We start from the raw sequence: 19,812 nt of genomic DNA on the forward strand, positions 1-19,812 counted from the left end.
CTGGAATATCAGGGCAGTTCACAGTCTGTTCCTTGTAAGTCCCAGGCCTTCTTCTCAGGCCCTGGCTGTGCTGTAGGGATGCTGTGGGTTGGACACTTGCTCTGGTGGTGGCCACACGCTCTCAGGTGCTAAGTGGTAGGACCCTTCTTCCCAGTGTCACCCCTGCCCTGTCGGGGTTACAATCCAAGCCTGGCCTGCAGAGCCTCTTGGCTGAGGCGTCTCCCTGTGCTGGGCCCACTGCCCAGGGTCCCCCTCGCTCTCCCCAGCTGCTCACCACACCCAGCTCCGGACTGCTCCAGCCCCAGCTCCGCCACTCTGTCTCAGCACTGCTGCTCTGCCTCCAGCTCCCTGGGCGGCTTCTTTGGCCCCTCTGGCTCTGGTTGCTACAGCTCTGCTCCCAGGACAGGTCTGCTCTGCAGGCTGCTTCTGTGACTCTGCTCCCAGCACTGACCTGCTTCATGGACTGCTTTTCTGGCCCCTCTTGCTCTGGTTGCTCCGCTCCCAGGGCAAGTCTGCTCTCTCTGGGCTGTGGCTCTAGCCTTGGGGCTGCAGCTCTGCTCCCAGCACAGGGTCTGCTCTCTCTGGGCTGCTTTTCTGGTCCCTCTGGATCTGGCACAGCTCTGCTCCCCAGCTTAGCGTGGGCCCCTGATTTCTCCTTAGTTCGGCCCCACTCTGTCTGACCCAAGCAAATCCAGCTCATCCAGAGGACGGGACCTTCCTGGCCTCCTGACTCCCTGATTAGCCTGCCTGCTCTGTCATTCAGGCTGACCTGGAGCATTGGCTTCTCCCCATTGTTCCTGGGGACTATCAGTCTCAGGGTCCCGATTTCCCATAGACCCTTCCCCTTTTAGTACTGGAGCTAGCCAACCAAAACACCCCCACTGAATGTTAGTAAGGCGGCAACAGACACCTTACATATAGAGTTAAATGCTGAAACCCTAAAAATCGAACAAACAACGCCAAATCCCTCCAATGGTCCATTAGATATCTAGACATCACTTCTGTATACCGTGGGCATGATCCTCAGCAGGTATAAATCAGCACAGCTTCATGTCCCAATCCAAAGCATGTACATTATAGACTCCATATTCCACTAGATGGTGCAATGATACAGCTATACAAGTTAGGACACTCTGACTCTCTCATATGAAGAGTTATGTTGGAAACTAGAAGTGTGTGTATGTGTGGGGGTGAGGTTAACACGTTGAAGAGAATGACAAAGCAGATTTGGAGCAGAGTAATGCACACTTTGTTTGGATTTTTCTGCATATTATTTATGGCTAGAATACCTCAATATGGTGCTAGTGCAATGATAACTTTCCTTACTTATCTCTGCAACAGAGTGGACTCGAAAGGTAGCTGAGTGAATAGCGTATTATAAAATTATTCAAGCTATATGTCAGAAAAAGAGGCCAAAATATGAACTTTTCTTCTTATTTCTCTACCTAATATTCCTCCAGATTGATCAAGGAGCACTTAGTATTTTACTATCCATTCTAGAGCGACTACATTTAACCTGAATTGATAAATAAAAAAGTCATCTTTTTTGGACTAATCTGCAGATTTTGCCACATTTTTGGGCCAAAAATACAGTGGCTATAATTTAAGGGTGAGGTTTTCACTAGCTTCTAAGGATTTAGGAGCATTAGTCCCACTGGAAGAAAAATCCCACCCTACATTTTTGAAGTGGCTTTTCATCCAGCAAGCTCTCAAGTCCCATATTTATCTCTCGTCTGTCATACTATGTATGGCTGGAGCCCAGGCTCTAAGCCATACATATGTAAGTCATACAGGGTACATCTACACTGCAAAAAAGACCCATGGCAGGAAGTCTCAGGCTCCCCTCCCTGAGTCAGCTCACCCAGGCCACCTGCTTGTTTTTTTATCCCTGTGCAGACATACCCTCAGAGTCCGGGTCAACTGACTCAGCCTTGAGCTATGGGGCTAAAAATAGCAGTGTAGATGTTTGGGCTTGGGCTGGAGCCTGGGCTACAAGATAGGGGTGCCAACTTTCTAATCACACAAAACCAAATGCCCTTGCCCCATCCGTTCTCAAAGGCCCTGCCCCCATTCACTCCATCCCCCTTCCCTCCATCGCTCGCTCTCCCCACCCTTACTTACTTTCACCAGGCGGGGACAGAGGGGAAGGGATGCAGGGGGAGGGGGAGGGCTCTGGCTGGAGGTGTGGGCTCCAACAAGAGGGGTTCAGTGTGCGGGATGGGGCTCCAGGCTAGGGCAAGGGTACGGGAAGGGGTGAGGGCTCTGGGATGGGGCCAGGGATGAGTGGTTTGGAGAGTACGAGGGGGCTCTGGTCTGAGGGTTTGGAGTGCAGGAGGGGGCTCAGGGCTGGGGCAGGGAGTTCAGGGTGTGGGCTTTGGGGTTTACCACAGACAGCTCCCAGTTGGTATCCCAGTGTGGTTAAGGCAGGCTCCCTGCCTTCCCTGGCTCCGCACGGCTCCCGGAAGCAGCAGGCATGTCCGGCTCCTAGGCACAGGGGTGACCACAGGGGCTCTGTGCGCTGCCCCTGCCTGCAGACGCCGCCCCTGCAGCTCCCATTGGCTGCAGTTCCGGGCCAATGGGGGCTGCAGAGCTGGCGCTTGGAGCAGGGCAGCGCACAGAGCCCCTGTGGCCACCCCTGTGCCTAGGAGCCAGATATGCCTGCCGCTTCCGGGAGCCGTGCGGAGCCAGGGCAGGCAGGGAGCCTGCCTTAGCCCCACTGCACCGCCAACCGGACTTTTAACGGCCCATTCAGCTGTGTTGACCAGATCCATCAGGGTCCTTTTTTGACTGGGTGTTCCGGTCGAAAACTGGATGCGTGGCAACCCTACTTCAAGACCCAACCTCCCCTTACTGGGTTTCAGAGCCCAGGCTCTAGCCCAAGCCTGAATATCTACACTGTATTTTTAGCCCCATAGTGCGAGACTGAGTCAGTTGACCTGGGCTCTGAGGGTATGTCTGCACAGGGATAAAGAAACATGCAGCTGGCCTGCGTCAGCTGACTCAGGGAGGGGGACCTCAGGCTGCAGCCTGAGCTCTGGATTACATTTAAATTAAATACTCGAATTCAATACTTTAAACAAAGAAAAACACAAAAAAATTACCCCACCGCAAAACCATGACCTGAAAGCGTTCCTACTTCTAACTGTAAGCTTGTAAAGCAACTTTTGAAAGAGACCCTATTCCTACCAACACTTACACACAGGGAATAACTTTACCTATGGGAGTAGTCCCATTGAATTCAAGTGCTTACAGGGTTGGGGCCTTGGTCTTCATTCTTACCATGAAAATGTGAGTTTGGTACTTTTTTCTGCCTGCAACCCCAGGTACAATGAAAACAGAACTCTGGGCATTTAAAATCTGAGCCAATACCTGGGCAATGGTTCTTCAAGTTAAGAAATCCATGTACACTCTTGCACCCAATTTGGAGGAGAAGGGGGAAAAAAAGACTGAGTCCGATTTTTATTTCGAAAAGAATTGGAAAATGGAGATTACCTCCGAAACAGCCGAATTCTACTGTGTGTATATGTGCATCACATACCAGCACAACAAATACCCCATGTCAATATAAATAAAAGACTATTTTAAACTGGAAAAATGGAGCAGGTTGAATCCAAATATAGCTGTGATGGACACAGATCACACCTACCGGAAACTTTTAAAAGTCATGACAAAAACGTGGCTTAGTTTTTGCAGTGGCAGGTCAACCCCTAATATCTCATGCGTTGTATTTCTTCAAAACTCTAACCACGAACCATTATAGAATTATGCTGGAATTGTTCCTCTATTTCCCCCAACAGGAAATAACCAATTGTTTAAAACCTAGACGTGGAACAACTTCAACTAAAAAAAGCAGTAGAGTTTCAGCCAATAAAAAGTTATATCCTGTTTTAAAAAATAGAGCCAAAATATTTTACATTAGTTATCTTTTATAGAGGCTCATTTCTTCCTCTTGAGAAATAAGCCTCTGGGAACTAAAACATTCCCTTTTCAAAATTTTATTCCTTTGTGTATAGTAGCTTATCATCACAGGAACTGATTGTCTGAAGTGTCCTGAGAGGTACTGGATCACTCCTGTGAAGGAAGTAGTATTTTTACAATCCTGGGCATGTTTATTTATGTCATGTTATATCATGCTGTTGCAGTTGCACAGAAAATAAAGTGCCTGCTTCTTGAGTTTGGGCATGCCAGGTAATACAATATTCAAACGGCTAAAGATCTGACAAAATTAATAGCTTGGTTCCCCCCCCCCCCCCCCTTTTTTTTTTAAAACACACTTCTGAATATAATGATGAGTTCACAAACCTTCAAGATACCTGGAAAGATTTCCTGGAAATTAAATACACTCTGATGTGTGTTGGAAAATAAATTAAGCCCCTTAAGTAAAAAAGGGAGAAGATCTAGGATTTTTTCTTTGTTAATTTCTGTTTCCTTTTTCTTGATATTCGTCCTTACCTTTATCTCATCTTGCACCACTTATGCAGAATAGTATAGTATAAATCTCATTTTAAACGTACTGCAACAAGGTTGCATGATTGAAAGGACACCATAAACTTGAAGTCTAGTTAATTAAAACAAATGGTAAAAGCAGTTTCAGTTACTGCCTGCATCTCCCTGTCAATTCTTGTGGTTTCGCAAGTATATTTTCTAATATTTAGCATTGTTTTACTCTCCCTGTTGCTGCATAAGAGACCCCCACACAAAAAATGGGAAGACAACTTAAGGCCCCAGTCCTGCAACACTTTCACACAAGCTTAACTTCAAGCAGGAATGTAGTCCCATTTAAGTCAGGATGTAAAGCTAAGTATGTGTTTGCAGGACCAGGGCCTAACTGCTCAGGGAAAACAGCAAAACCGACTGACTGCACAGAGTACTGACAAGTGCACAAAAGTAAAAAACTAAGATAGAAATAAGGACTTTTCTACCCCACAACTATTTAATTCATAGACATCTTAGATGTTTACCTGCCCTTGTAACAAGTAACCATGTTCAAACAGGAGCATGGTTTTTAAACAGATGCTATCCTTGCATATAAATAAAAACAAACATGCCTCAGTTAATATAATAGCTCATGGGTGTCCATGACCCACAATAGTAGTTTAGATTCTTCTTACTCAATTGGTATGATGTCGACTCCAGAACTAGATTTTCTTGCACAATGAGAGTACCATTATATTATGCCTTAAATAATAAACAAAATAATGCACGTTCCCTCTCCCCAAACAAATCAATATCCAATACTTTAAGCACTAAAACTATAGCGAGCACTAGCACAGATCAGCTACTGGCCAGAAGTTGCATCTATGCAGTTCCTATGACCCTGCATGGCCTAAATTATTATCCAAGAAGTAAAACCACTAGATCTAAAAGAATAAGTTGGGTACTGGTGTAGTACTTTAAGTAACTTGATTTTTTTAAGCACAATTCATTGCTAGGATAAAACCAGGCCGGTCAGCATTTATATCTAATCATCCAGTCATAATGTAAGACAATTCAAAACAATTGTCAGTTTTTGAGCTTGGTCTCAGCCAAATTAGATTTTCTTTTCCCATTAACATTTCTCTTATCCTTTGTTCTAGCTCTATTAACAGAAGAATGATAGGCCATATCCTTCCAGGCATTACTATTGTTATAAAAGTGTTCCCCTGTAGCAATAAGAAACAGATTATAAGCAATCAGTTTAGCTCTCTTTTCTTGACTGATAAAAGCATACGGAACAATCTCAAATTCTACACGGTTTGGAGTGTCTTTATTTTACAGTGTTCAAAGACAAAAGTCTGCCGCCACCCCTCTTCCCCCCCAATACTACATACTCACCCCAGAACTTAGGGTCACAACACAGTTGTCTCCAAAAGATACATACCACATGCGAGGCAGTACCCCAATCACATAGCATAGGTAAAGACAAAATTTTAGTCTCAACTTTGTCAACCTTGAAGGTTCTCTCTTTTGCTCAAATAATTCAGACCTTTGGAAAAAAATAATTTTGGCATTTTGACTGACACTATCAAATGAATTTGTTAATGTCTTTATATGTACTTCGACATGGCCAATTAAAATAATTATGAACCCATGGAAGTATGCTAAGTCACCTCGCAGAGAGGTGAATTAGAGCAATAGCCACACAAAAAACTTCTGCTGTTTTTGAGAATTCAGACACTGACCTCTTTGTCTATCCTATCAACCACTGTAAACTGTTTGTGCTGCAATTGTTAGATCTTGGCAACAGCAGGCGGGGTCTAGGCAAAGGAAGAAGATAAAATTGTGAATGTGTCAGTGTATGAGTTTGATACATTAGCAAACTCTTTACCAAACTGCTAGTTTCCATTGGTCAGCACATTCTGCAACTATAATCAGCTCTGCCGCTCTTTAACTGCTTCCTGAATTTTCATCTCTTCCATGTGAGATGAGGCCAAGGATTTTGTGATCTGTGGCCCATCAAGTCAGTAGTTCAGACCCCATCCCACCCCCCAAAAAACTCTCACTTAGCTCTACTTTTCCTCCAAAGGTGTCTCAGGGGCTTGCTCTGCACATATAGAATTATAGGGTCATATTCAGCACCAACTTGTCACCCCATTGGCTTCACTGGGATTGCACGTGGGGAGTCAGCAATGAATTTGACTCAATCATTTATCTACTAAAACATCTACCTGGCTTCTGATGAACCAGTCCATGTTTACAAAGAAAGAATTCCCAAAGTGGTGAAAGTTGAGCCTGGTTTTACACATACTCACCAACTAACTAAGTTTAGATTGCACCGACTAAAAGCTAGATTGGGACCAAGCCCACCCCAAACTTGATCACATTATCCCTCATCAAGGCTATAGGTGTGGGGGGCTTGGGAATGCAGAGTCTGCATACTGGCTACTCGCACTCCTCCCAAGCAGGTGGACAGAGAAAGGATGAAAGGCATGGAGCTTTGATTTTGCCCAACCTCCTATTCAACATGCCAGCTACCATGAAGCAGGGGGATTAAGTGACCCACACCCTATAAAGGGCTGCAATAAATTAACTTTCTCCCCCATGAGCAAAGGGGAGCAGAAAAGGAACCATGACTAAATTTCCTCTCCAGGGTCCCTCCTGGAGCAGTGAACCTGCATTTCTATCCTTACCTAGCCTAAAGGCTCAATGTAGAAATAAATCTTCTGAGACAGCATCATAGGAGCATCCTGTTTACCAATTTAAAATTATGTTGATCCTTAAACTTATCCACATTTAAAGTTAGGATTCTAAACAAATAAATCACTTCAAGGGTTGCCTCCATTTGAGTGAGCTTATGGCAATATTCCATGAGAGGCTGTGAGGGCAACTCACCGACATGCTCAGTCTGCTAACAGCCTCCTTAGTGCTTTTGCATGAGAGCGAGAGAGCGAGATATATATATATATATAAGAGTAATGTAACAGAATGGAAAATCCAAGAATTTTCCACCCCTCTTCTCAAGGGATTGGAGAGAAGGGCAAGTGAGGGTAAAGTTCCCTACCAATAGGCAGGATAAAATTCTTGCCCCTCTTCAGACTGGAATGTTACATTAATTTTCTGTTTGATCATCTTCTCTGGGCTGTGATATCGATCACTGTTAGCTAAGCCTTACTTACAACAGGTAGCATCTATTCACACCAGTAGTATGGGACTACTGGCACGAATAACTACTGCTCACCATGAGTTAGGGTTCCAAAAATCAGCGAAAAAAGCAAAATAGTGAAAAAAGCAAAATAGTGAAAAAAGCATAATAAAATGACATGACTGGGGAAAAGTGGAAATCACAGTGCCTTTCATTTGACAAACCAAAAAAGTACAGCATTTATACACAATTTTGAAAAATGAAATCCTCTGGCTGAACCCCACCCCTGGAACTATGAAGCAGAATATCATCAGTAAGGAATATCTCTGATACAACAGTCCTTGACAAGGCAGGCTGATTATAAAAATAAAAATATATCCTGTTTGAGCTAATGTGCACACAGAAATCTGATCACTCAGTAACTGGTCTAACAGAAGTGCAGCCAAACAAATTAAACACTGGGCCAAGAACATACATAATTCCATGCTTGGAAAGTTAGAAGTGTTTGAAAACAGAAGATTAGAATGAAAATGTCTTCTCAGCTATGACTGTAGCATCACTATCACAACATTAGGATAAACTGAACAATAAACATAGTTCACATGCTCGTGTTAAACTAGTTATAGAAATGTAAATGTAAATTTGAATACAAAACCGTACTTGTTACATACACTATTGATTTGCTGAGCTATCGTCATGGTAATAATGTAAATAATTGTTTAAAAATAAATTGATATTGCAGACCATCTAAAAGCGTCCCTATTTTTACCTCTAGAGTAACTCAACTAGATTACTGCATGTGAAATTGAGGTTATCCATAAAACCATTTAATTGTGGAACCAAAATATTTCACATCTCCTGAGATAGGTCCATCTCAAATAAATATTCTGAATTACGCAGAAGAACCCTGGCCATTAGATGACAACAAATAATTTCACAAGAGTCAACAGATTTTGCAGTGTCAGCTTTGGAACAGAGAACAAGGTGTAATTTGAGCCAACTGCAGAGCCTGGAAGCAAGCAGCACAGCTCAAAAAAAAAAAAAAAAAAAAAAAAAAAAAGCCAACAATTTACTTCTCACAGATCTCTTTGTGAAGCCCGGTATGACAGCATAACTGGATGACCTGTGTTCCCCCTGACAAGCACATGAGAGACTCACAACATTTGTCAAGCTTCGTAAGTGACATTTTACCAGATGAGAGCCTTTGAAATGCCTTGTCAACACAGACTGGAGAAGAGAGAGTAAAGGGAAGACTAACATCATATACTGCATATGTACATTATTTAAACTACAGTATAATGAAATAATATATAAGCATCTCACTTCTCGCAGCTATATCAAGAAACCATTAGATCAAGACTATCTTTTTAAAAAGCTACTGAATCTAAAAAGGGGTCAGCCATCCCAACAAGAGTTGTGAAAAACTAAAGCAATATTAGTGGCAAAAGACTACAGAATCTATAAAAAGATATTCCTTGCCATTAATTTATTTTCTTGACTGTAGATCAACAGGATATCTGCAAGGCACATATATTGTGGAGGGCTGCTGAGGAAGCAAATATTGATAGTGGTTATGTTTTTGGAAGATGAAGAAATTGACTCAGTTTTGTGCTGCCTGGTTATTTGGTATTACCTCTCTCTTTTATTTATTTTATTTTTAAAGTCTTTAACCTTTTAAAGTATTCAGAAAGACACTTCTTGCTATTTTATAAATCTAAATAAGTAGAGATCATTCATACATACCAAATCATTCAGTGGAAGGTATGGGCATGAATGCTGGTAGGAAAAAACACAGAACTCTGAGTTTCTGTATGGTGGGTGAAAGAAGTATTTACAAAATACTGTTTTAAAATGAATGTATTTCTATTGTAAGTCCACCTATTAATTCTGTCAGTGATTTAGGATTTTGAACAGCTTTTTCGAAAAGACAGTTCAGTTAATCTGAAAGCAAATTTTAAAAAATTCTACAATATCATTTCCATAAAACCCCCATGAAGTTGGCTTACCACTGATGTACAACGACCTGAAAATGTTTGAAGAGCGCTCTGGTGCCTCCGTTGTTTTGTTTTCTCTTTTCTTGTGACTCATTGTTAGAAATACCTGGGAACTGTGGCCACCTTTTCTCCTTTTTAAATAAATAAATAAAGATCTTCAAAGGATGAGATATATGCATGAAATTAAGAGAAGAAAATTTCAGATACATTTTTTTTAGATTATTTTAAGGAACACAAAATGGAAAGATGATGCCTTTTTTTCAAGAGAAAAGTTATTCTGTCCGTTAATAACCAGCATATGAGGAACATAATTAACAATGAGTTTTTAAAATATTGTAAGTTAATATGCTCATGAAAGGTGTCAGATTGATTGCTCTGGAGACTTAAGTTTTATTCTCTGTCCACAGAACGGGACAACAGAAACACAAGCCTCTGAACATATTTTAAAAGAATCACCTCAATGGGCAAGAGGGTAGCTCAATCCTTCCATTCTTTCTGCTGGTTAAAACGATAGTTTGGTGACATGGGAACCTGCGGTTGAACTGAGACCAACCACCATTACTTAGTGTCTGCCATAAGTCATTATGGTGCTATGCTGGATTGGAACGATGAGAAACTTTGTATCCCTGAGCCATCTAGACCCTTCCTGCTATATATAAACTAAAGAGAGGGTGCAGTGTATTCAAAGAGTGACTGGCTTTCTAATCATAACTATTTCAAACAGCCTCTTCATTCAATGGATACCTGACAATATGAAATTTTCCTCTGATGTTGACTCCACATCAGATACGGAAGGCAAAGCAAGTTTGTGGCACAGTGCAAATAAAGACAAAGGGTGAAATCCTGGTGCCACTGAAGTCAGTGGAAGTTTTGCCACGGACTTCAACAGCTCCAGAATTCTACTCCCATTAGTGAAAGCAGTACTCAAATTTTTATCCATTTTATTAAACTCTTTTAATCTTTCTCTCCCATCAAACCCTAATTTGCCAGTAAATCTCACAGTTACACTTAAAATCATTAATCTAGCTTCGTACATGCTGAGCTCTGAAAATATGAGGACAACAGAAGTAGATTTGGTCCTCCCTGAACTCTGGTCAGTTACAGCTAATCAGTGTTGAGAAATTTCACCAGAAGTTAAATAAGTGTCAGCAATGTACACGTAGTCTTGCAACAAATATACGCACAGTTTCCTCCTTGTACTGACATCTTCTCATGTTGAGTGTGGGATGGGCATAAGGGAGCCAGTTTCACATCCTTGATTCTCATGATGCATTTGCTCTAGCCACAGCCCATCCATGTAAATTAGAACAGTTTTGGGGCTGCTCTAACTTACCCTAGTTGGTGATGATCTCTAAGGGGCCATGCCAGTTATGAAATCGTGTAGCACAGATATGCTCTGATCCCCCCCGCCCCCCAACTTGTTTCCTACACCAGGGGGAAGTTGGTGTAGTAGTTGGGTATTTGGGGTTTATGCCAGCTGAGAACTCTTCTGCAATCTGCACTAGAGAAATTCTTGGTTGGCCAGTTAGGGTCACATTTTGCTATCTAAATAGTTTGAAGTGGCTGGAAAAGAGAGAAACTGTTCCATGATTCCCTAAATTAATGCAAAACTCCATAGGCCCCCTTAACACCTTGAACATGTGGTATTATTAGGTAAAATAATTCACGTAGCAAAATGGTTTCCTTACATGAAAAAAAAAAATCTGAATTCTCACAGGCTGAATCGAGCTGTGCTTTCATAACTGCTCTACAGCAGTTAATCAAAGTTTTCCATCACAGAACTTTTTTCTGAGATTTAAGGGTGAGCTATTGAGCTGAAACTCACCATAGAATGTCTTATTCCAGGAATAATTTCATTTTTGGCATTGAAAAATATGCACAATGGTTTTATTTATTTTAAGTGTGAAAGCAATTGTTGTATACAATGCCAATCTCTAGATTTCAGATCCCAGTGCTACCAGAACAGACACTGGCTGTGCAAGGTCAAGCTTCAACACTCGCCTTGATCAGTGTAGCTCTAATCAAGCCTAGAGGGACCACTCCTAGGGATAAGATAATCAGTCGGTTTTCACAAGGGTTTGTGTGTCTGTGCTCAGTCTAGCAGCACAGGTACCAACCACTGTAGTTATTTGTGTTACAGTGGGCCTCCAAAGACTCCACATCAGGATTGTGTACAGACATATTGTGTACAGACAGGTGCTGTACAGACATATTATGAAAGATCATCTCTTCTCCCAAAACTACAAACTTCATTTAGAAAGATGAAACAAATGGGTGCAGCAGACAACAAAGAGAGTAGGATGGGGAGAATAGGGTAACAGCAATGGGAGCACAGCATTACACAGATTACTTATGTATATAATTTGAATTTTTCAAGGGTGGTTTTTATTTTATTTTAAACAGGAAAGAAAAATAAATGATAGTTCAGGTGACAGCTGATGTGTGTACTCACTACTATACTGACATATTGTATACTTATTAAAAACAAAACAAAATAAATCCTACCACAAAACATACAGGAAATGGTCTTAGACTACCAACTGATTTCAGAAATCACTAAACAAGCCAACATATGGAAGTTACTTTTATTTACTGTGGCCCTTGGTCATATTTTAACTGGGGAACTAGAGATAAGAAACTGTATTTCACACTGATAATCACCTGAGCCCCCAAGTCCCACAGTCCATTCATACTAAAAACAAAAAAGAAAGTTAATTGTATGACACTTAAGTTAGTTATTTTAGTTTGGGAGAGTGCAAAAAAAGCAAATACTTTTACATGAAATGTAAAAGTTATTTTCTTTCTTTTTAACAAAAATTAAAGTTAATGGCTTACATGTACAGTAGTTCTCTACTCCCAGTAAAGACCTACTTTTGTCCAGAGCACAAATATGTTTAAAAATATAGAATGCATGAAGTCAAGCAATTGAAGTTGAGTCTCAGACCAAAAAAACAAACCAAAACATATTTTAAAGCATTCCAGGAAGGAAGTTAATTACAACAAAGCCCATTAGGGTTTGATTTAAACTGAAAATCCAGGAATGTCATAATCCTTCAACATTAACCCATGCTGCTGCTAAAGAGTTAGAAAATATAGATCTACAATTGGTGGAGCAGAACAAATCAGCCTAACTCAGGCCCATAATAACTGGAAACTTTTTTTCTCATATCCACAATTCCTCTGTTTGTATACTTTAAAGCACCATGCAAACCTATAGCGCCATGAAATTAACAAAGCAAATGCATCCCCAAGGGAGTTTCACCACCAATGGAGGAGGAAAACAGGGCCAGGGCAGCATTTATGTCAACAAAGACAGGATATTGTTGTTACAAAAATTACCATTGTCAACAGTCAAGTAACTTCATAGTCAGCTTTTTATTCATTGAAAGAATTATTGCTATAAATGTAACTGTGCCTGCCAACTGAGAAAGTTCCAGCTACAGCAGGGCTGAGCAGATCAGCATCTCTGCTATAGTCCCCTGAACTCCTTACAGCTTCACAGAACCCCCTTAAAAGAGGGAGGGGGAGGGGGAGAGAGAGAAATTATCCCAAAAGAGACGCAAACTTACTCCGAGCCATACTGAGAGCTCCCGCCCAGGGTCCAGCAAGTGATCTCCTCTGGTCAGCATCTCGGAGGTATCACAGTTGGGAGGGGAGAGGCAGACACACCCCACCCCAAACACCCTTTTGGGGTGGCTTGTCTCTTAGCTGCACTTTACTAGGCTAAACAAACTCAGGCTCTTTAGGCTATAATTTCCCCGAGATCCCACCCCCAGAACCCCCCGCACCCTCCGCCGGTGCTGTTAATCCCAGAGCCACGATGCAACTGTAACTAAAAGCCCTTCCATCGCCAAGTGCGACCACCCTGGGGCACCACACTATACTGTACGTCACTACCATTTTCTGTGCACGGGGTGTCGCTTCACCACATACATCTCCCTGTTTTACAGCAGCTTTACCCTACGGAGAAGTGGACAAAAGAAGCCTCCCTGAGCTGAATGGAAATCAGGCTGGAAGGGAAGTAGGGATGGGTGAGGATATTTGTTACAGACCTGTTCCCTCCCCCCTGCAGGTCCAATTGGTTTGCTCCTGGTGGAACCCTGTGCAGCTCCCATTGTAACATTTCTTCTTCCCCCTTAGAAGTTCAGAGAGAGCCGCCTGCAGGGAATTAATTGTTCGCTTTACGCCTCACACGATGGGAGGAGGGAATCGAATTAGCCATTCAATGCACCAGCTCCAGAAATGCTGCCCCCTTTCAGATCAGGTGACCCCATTTCTAAGGAAGTTTGCAAAGTAATTAGACTGCTGCGCACAGAGACATACTGTCCATCAAGCCCTGGCCCCAGTTATACTGAAGTAGGAAGAATAGCTGAGTCAGAGACAGAGAAGCTACTCATGAAATCCCAGGCCAATAATAGGACTTTGTACTATTAGAGCCATCCCAAAAGATGACCTGAGAGCATTTCACAAACATTAACCAATTAAGCTGTACAACGATGCTTGGAGGTAAGGAAGTATTTACATTCCCACTGGCTAGGGAAGTATTGCCTAGTTTACAGATGGGGAAACAGGTACAGAGAGGTAAAAGGACTTGCCAAAGGTCAAATAGGAAGTTTGTGGCCCTATCATTAGCAGAATATTTACACTCATCATATTAAGCCTAATCTAAATTTGACTGGTTATTTATAGCTTATGGCTTTTGGGTTTTTTTTAAATGACTCAGTCACTCAAAAGTTTTGGCACATTTCTAGTCTATAAAAATATTTCCCCTTCTCTGCCTCCCTGAAAATTCACCGTTTCCAGGACTTCCTTCCCATTGCCCAAAGCTCACTTTGTGTAGTCATCAAGAGCATCCACTGACTGTAATTAAATGTATTCCTCTCCCCTTCCACATCAGGGTGTTCCTGATCTGGGGATTTCTTTTTCCTGATTTGGATCATTATACCTCCCTATGTTTTCAAAGCTCCTCCTGAATGACTATAATAAATCTGGTAGAACTTCATTTTTGAGCAACCCATTCATATTCACAGTGGCTAGCATCTGTGATCGCTTTTTTCCTCTTAATAAAAAGAATTAATCTTTTACTAGAAAAGGATATTATGTATTCAAGATCTACACTGGAAGACAGACTTTTAGATGGGCAATAGCGTTACTGGAACAGTGTCTAATCTTTTATTATATATGTTTTAAATAATTTCTAAATAATTCACTGTTGCCCCACTTTCCACAAAGTAATATCTTGCAACAGCAGAGATCTCAACATTATAGTTTTCGTGCCAAACACAGATATGTTATGCCTGCTTAAATGTAGAAAGTTTGATATTTCTTCCTAATAAAAGGAGTACTTGTGGCACCTTAGAGACTAACAAATTTATTTGAGCATAAGCTTTCGAGAGTCTCTAAGGTGCCACAAGTACTCCTTTTCTTTTTGCGGATACAGACTAACACGGCTGCTACTCTGAAACCTTCCTAATAAAGTTTGTCATCTAAAATGTTACTTTTCTCCCCATCCAGAACAAACACAAATAAAACAAAACAAAATGCTTTACACATGGACAGCTGTTTTATATGTAAACTTTTACATTAATTCAGAAATTGAATGGGCTAGTACAAGGATAAGAAAAGCAAGCAAGGAGAAGTCTATGGCCAGCAGAGATGAGGACTGTCACAGGGCATGGCTCCACTCCTGCCTTCTCCCCTGCAGAAACTGTATGGACTGCAGTGGTTGTGCATTCACCGTACCCTTTTATTTCATTTATTTTATTTATTTCCCTCCACTATTTCTACAACAACCCCTGTGAACAATCTATTTACAGCACCAACTCTGCTTTTTGGCCTTCTCCCCAGGACCTGAGGGGAACAGAGGTCTCCCACCCTTGAGGCCTCCATGTTGCTGTGCTCAACTAGCCCTAGTCCCCTCTCTCTCCTCTTTGACATGTCCTTCCTGCCTCTTTATCAGCCTTGGTCTGATGGGGCAAATTGGCTCCTCCTCTCATTCAGCTGGCCAGCCCAACTGTCTGATTACCCCCATCAGCTTTCTCAAGGGGAACTAATTAACATCTGAATGATTAGAGTGCAGGCTCACCAGTTCACCCCCTGCACTCTGTCACAGGACAAATTAGGAGTTTTAAGAATCCCAAGAATGGTATTGGTCCATTAGTAGATGCGAATGGTAGAACTCTCAATAATAATGCAGAAAAAAACCCCAAATATTTATTGAACACTTCTCTGTTCTGCACTGGGTGTGGGAAACAGATAATATTGTCTCATCACATGCTGATGGTAATACCCTTTCAATTCCACTAGTACCTCTATAGGATGTTAAACAGAAGCTACTAAAGTTAGACATTTTTAAATCATCAGGTCCAGATAACTTGCATCCAAGAGTTTTAAAAGAGCTGGCTGATGATCTCACTGAACCGTTAATGTGGATTTTCAATAAGTCTTGAAGTACTTTTTTTTTTTTTTTTTTTTAAAAAGGGCAAAAGAGATGACCTAGGTAATGATAGGCCTGTCAGCCAGACATTGATCCTGGGCAAGATAATGGAATGGCTGATACAGGACTCGATTAATGAAGAATTAAAAGAGGGTAACGTAATTAATGCAAATCAACCTGGGTTTATGGAAAATAAATCCTGTCAAACTAACTTTTTTTTTTTTTTTTTGGTGAGATTACAATTTTGGTTGATAAAGGTAATAGTGTTGACATAATCTACTTAGAAGTCTTTAAGCCATTTGACTTGGTATCACATGATATTTTGACTAAAAACCTCAGTCAACATAAAATTAACATGGCACACATGAAATGATTAAAAACTGGCCAGCTGATAGGTTTCAAACTGTAACGGTAAATGGGGAATCATTAGTGAGCAGGTGTATTTCCAGTGGGGTCCCACAAGGATCTGTTCTTGGCCCCTTATGCTATTTAACATTTTAAATCAATAACCTGAAAGGAAACATAAAATTATCACTGATAAAGTTTTCAGATGATACAAAAATTGGGAGAGTGGTAAATAATGAATAGGACAAGTCACAGATACAGAGCAATCTAGATCACTAGGTAAACTGGGCACAAGCAAACATGGGTTTTAATACAGCTAACTGTAAATGTATACATCTAGGAACAAAGAATGTAGGCCATACTTACAGGATGGGGGGACTCTATCTTGGAAAGTAGTGACTCTGAAAAAGACTTGGGGGTTGTGATGGATAATCATCTGAATACAAGCTCCTAGTGTGATGCTGTGGCCAAAAGAACTAATGCAATCCTTAGATGCACAAACAAGGGAATATAGAGTAGGAGTAGAAAGATTATTTTACCTCTATTATAGAGCTGGCGCTAGGCATAAGCAGACTAAACAACTGCTTAGGACATTGAGCCATTCAAGGGGGCCACCTATTAATTATTAGTATGTGGGGTGAGGGCAAGATATTCCTGCTTCGGGCCCCCAGCTGGCTAGCACCAGCACTGCCTCTATATTTGCCGCTGGTGCAACCATTGCTTGAATAATGTGTCCAGTTCTGATGTCCACAATTCCAGAAAGATGTTGATAAATTGGAGAGGGTTCAGAGAAGAGCCAGAAGAATGATTAAAGGATTAAAAAACATGCCTTATAGTGATAAACTCAAGGAGTTCCATCTATTTAACTTAACAAAAAGAAGGTTAAGGGGTGACTTGATTACAGTCTATAAATATCTACATGGGGAACAAATATTTAATAATGGGCTCTTCAATGGAGCAGATAAAGTTATAACATGATCCAATGGCTGGAAGTTGAAGCTAGACAAATCTAGACTGGAAATAAGGTATAAACTTTTAACAGTGAATGTAAATTAACCATTGGAACTACACCTCTACCCCAATAGAACGCGACCCGATATAACACAAATTCGGATATAACGCGGTAAAGCAGCGCTCCGGGGAGGGGCGGGGCTGTGCGCTCCGATGGATCAAAGCAAGTTCGATACAACGCGGTTTCACCTATAACGTGGTAAGATTTTTTGGCTCCCGAGGACAGCGTTATATCGGGGTAGAGGTGTATTTACCAAAGATCCTGGTGGATTCTCCATTACCAAAGATTTTTAAATCAAGATTGTATTTTTTCTAAAAGGTTAGCGTTAGGCCATAGAACTTCCCCGTAATTATTCCTATGTTACACAGGAAGTCACAGGTTTCTCAACCCATGTGTTGGGACCCAAAATTGGGTTGCCAGAATATTTCAAAGGGTCATGTGGCAGCAGGGCAGTAACTAGGGCAAGGTGACACCCAGGGTGCAAAGCTGGGGGAGGGAGGGAAGAGAGAGAGACAAGCCCTGCAGCAAGCATAGTATTGCCACCCTTACTTCTGCCTGGCTGCTGCGCTGCTTTCAGAGCTGGGCGCCTGGCCAACAGCTGCTGCTCTCTGGCCACCCAGCTCTAAAGGCAGCGCCGTTGCCAGCAGCAGCACAGAAGTAAGGGTGGCAAAACCATACCATGCCTAGTTATAGCACTGCGTGGCAGTTCCTATCCCATGGGGCTGCCTGGGCTCGCCTCCCTGCTCCAGGCACTGCAACTTCTGAGGCCCCAGCACCACCCAGGTTTGGCCCAGTCGTCATGACAAAAGCAGTCTGAGTAGGCCAAATTTGAGTGAGTGGCACTGCAACCCCGTAAGCCAGGTCACATCTCCACTCACACAAATTTGGTCAAGTCTGGAGGGGGAGAGGGGGGGCAGGGCCAAGCCTGAACAGCGCTGCAACCCTGGAGGAGCAGAGAGCCAAGCCCAGCCAACCCCAAAGCACAGGAGCTGCAGAAGCTGCCGCTGTGGGATGAGTGCTGGGCAAGACCCCTCAGAAACCACATCAGGGCCTCCACCCCAAGACTATTTACTCGATTGCAACAGGCCATCAACATTTTGAGCCCAAAAACATTGAGAACCATTGGACTAGATGATCACAATGGTCCCTTCTGGCCTTGGAATCTATGAGAAGGATGTAGATCCAGCAGTGTTTATAGAACACAAAGCTAAAGCTGGTATGGTATGCAGTGAAAGAGCATATTTTCTCTATAGTATATTCAGAAACTTGCTGAAACTAGAAAGGAATGTACAGAAGCTTTGAAAGGGAGGACTCCGGCAGAAATCACACGGCTTGATTCAGAAAAAGGGACTGTAATTTTCTCTCTCCAGCTCTATCATTCAACCACCAGAGCAACGCAACTCCAGGAAGATGGGGCAAGAGTTGGTTGCAAAGAACTAAAGCTTAAAAAAAATTGCTTCCACCCCACACCTACCCCAGACAGAGAGGCCTCCTGTGCATATAAGATGCACAGATAAGGGAAGAGAAGACAGCAGTTGAGTAATACAGGGAGCATACAGATGTAATAACACTTCAAAAAAATGCAAACAATGTATTACTTTGTTTGATGTGTCCACATGCTTACAGAGAAAACAGTGGAGGATTTCCTGTACACCAGGGATTCTCAACCTTTTTCTTTCCTCCCCGCCCGCAACATACTGTAAAAACACCATGGCCATGGGAGGGGCAGGGGTGGCTCCAGGCTTCAGCTGCAGGTGGTGGTGGTGGTGGTGGAGGAAGGGCTCTGGGTTTCAGCTTCAGGTGGGAGCTTCTGCCCCACAGGGCTGAGGGGGGGTCTTGAGGACTTGGGGCTTCTGTCCCATGGGGTAGAGGGTGGCTTGGGGCTTTAGCCCCATGGGGCAGCTTCTGCTGGAGCTCTGGGGTTCTGGGGTTCTGCCCCACGGGGAGCCGGGACTCAGGCCTTCTGCCCAGGGGGCAGGATGTGCTGAGGCTCATGGCTTTAGCCCCACAGGGCAGGGCTCACAACTCCAAGCTTCAGCTGCCAGGTACCCAGGCTTAGGGCAGCCCTGCTTGGCAGCCCCCTGAAAAGGCTCACGGACCCCCAATAAGCCAAGGATCCCTGGCTGAGAACTGCTGCTGTACACCAAGCCTTGTAACCCAATTCTTCTCTAGTTCAGTCTCCAAATCCTTCTTTCTAAACTATCCTTCACAGAGAGTACTGCTATGCAGCAGCACCCTGAAAGGGCAAAATTTGTAATGAGGACTTAAATTCAGAACACACACTTGTCTTCAGCTCGTTCCATTGCAGAACAACAAAGCAAAATTGCAGCCAAATATTTTATAGAAACAACATCCAATCTTTTCATCCTGAGGGACAAACTTATTTCAGGAAGCCCATCGTCCCCTCTCTCTCATTTTCTGCACTGTAAAAGGAAGAGAAATCATCTGCAAGTCCCCTGCCAGG

The 19,812-nt window shown here is 42.5% G+C and overlaps 1 protein-coding gene across 14 annotated transcripts in view; it reads right to left on the reverse strand.

Annotated features, from left to right (window-relative positions):
• Positions 1-19,812, reverse strand: part of TJP2 (tight junction protein 2) — a 90,771-nt gene that overhangs the window by 41,575 nt on the left and 29,384 nt on the right. The window contains exon 1 of one of the 14 annotated variants that reach the window (XM_037901860.2): positions 13,608-13,903. The exons of 9 other annotated variants lie outside the window; for them this stretch is intronic. In XM_037901860.2, the coding sequence (XP_037757788.2) occupies positions 13,608-13,670 (63 nt within the window). In that variant the 5' untranslated portion in view covers positions 13,671-13,903. Of the gene's footprint in view, positions 1-5,814; positions 6,193-13,124; positions 13,563-13,607; positions 13,904-19,812 lie in introns of those variants that run through there. 4 more of the 14 variants (XM_043547669.1, XM_043547670.1, XM_043547676.1 and 1 more) reach the window with 4 other exon arrangements.

Source organism: Chelonia mydas, chromosome 5 (genome assembly GCF_015237465.2).
Source record: "Chelonia mydas isolate rCheMyd1 chromosome 5, rCheMyd1.pri.v2, whole genome shotgun sequence".
Taxonomy (NCBI): domain Eukaryota; kingdom Metazoa; phylum Chordata; order Testudines; family Cheloniidae; genus Chelonia; species Chelonia mydas.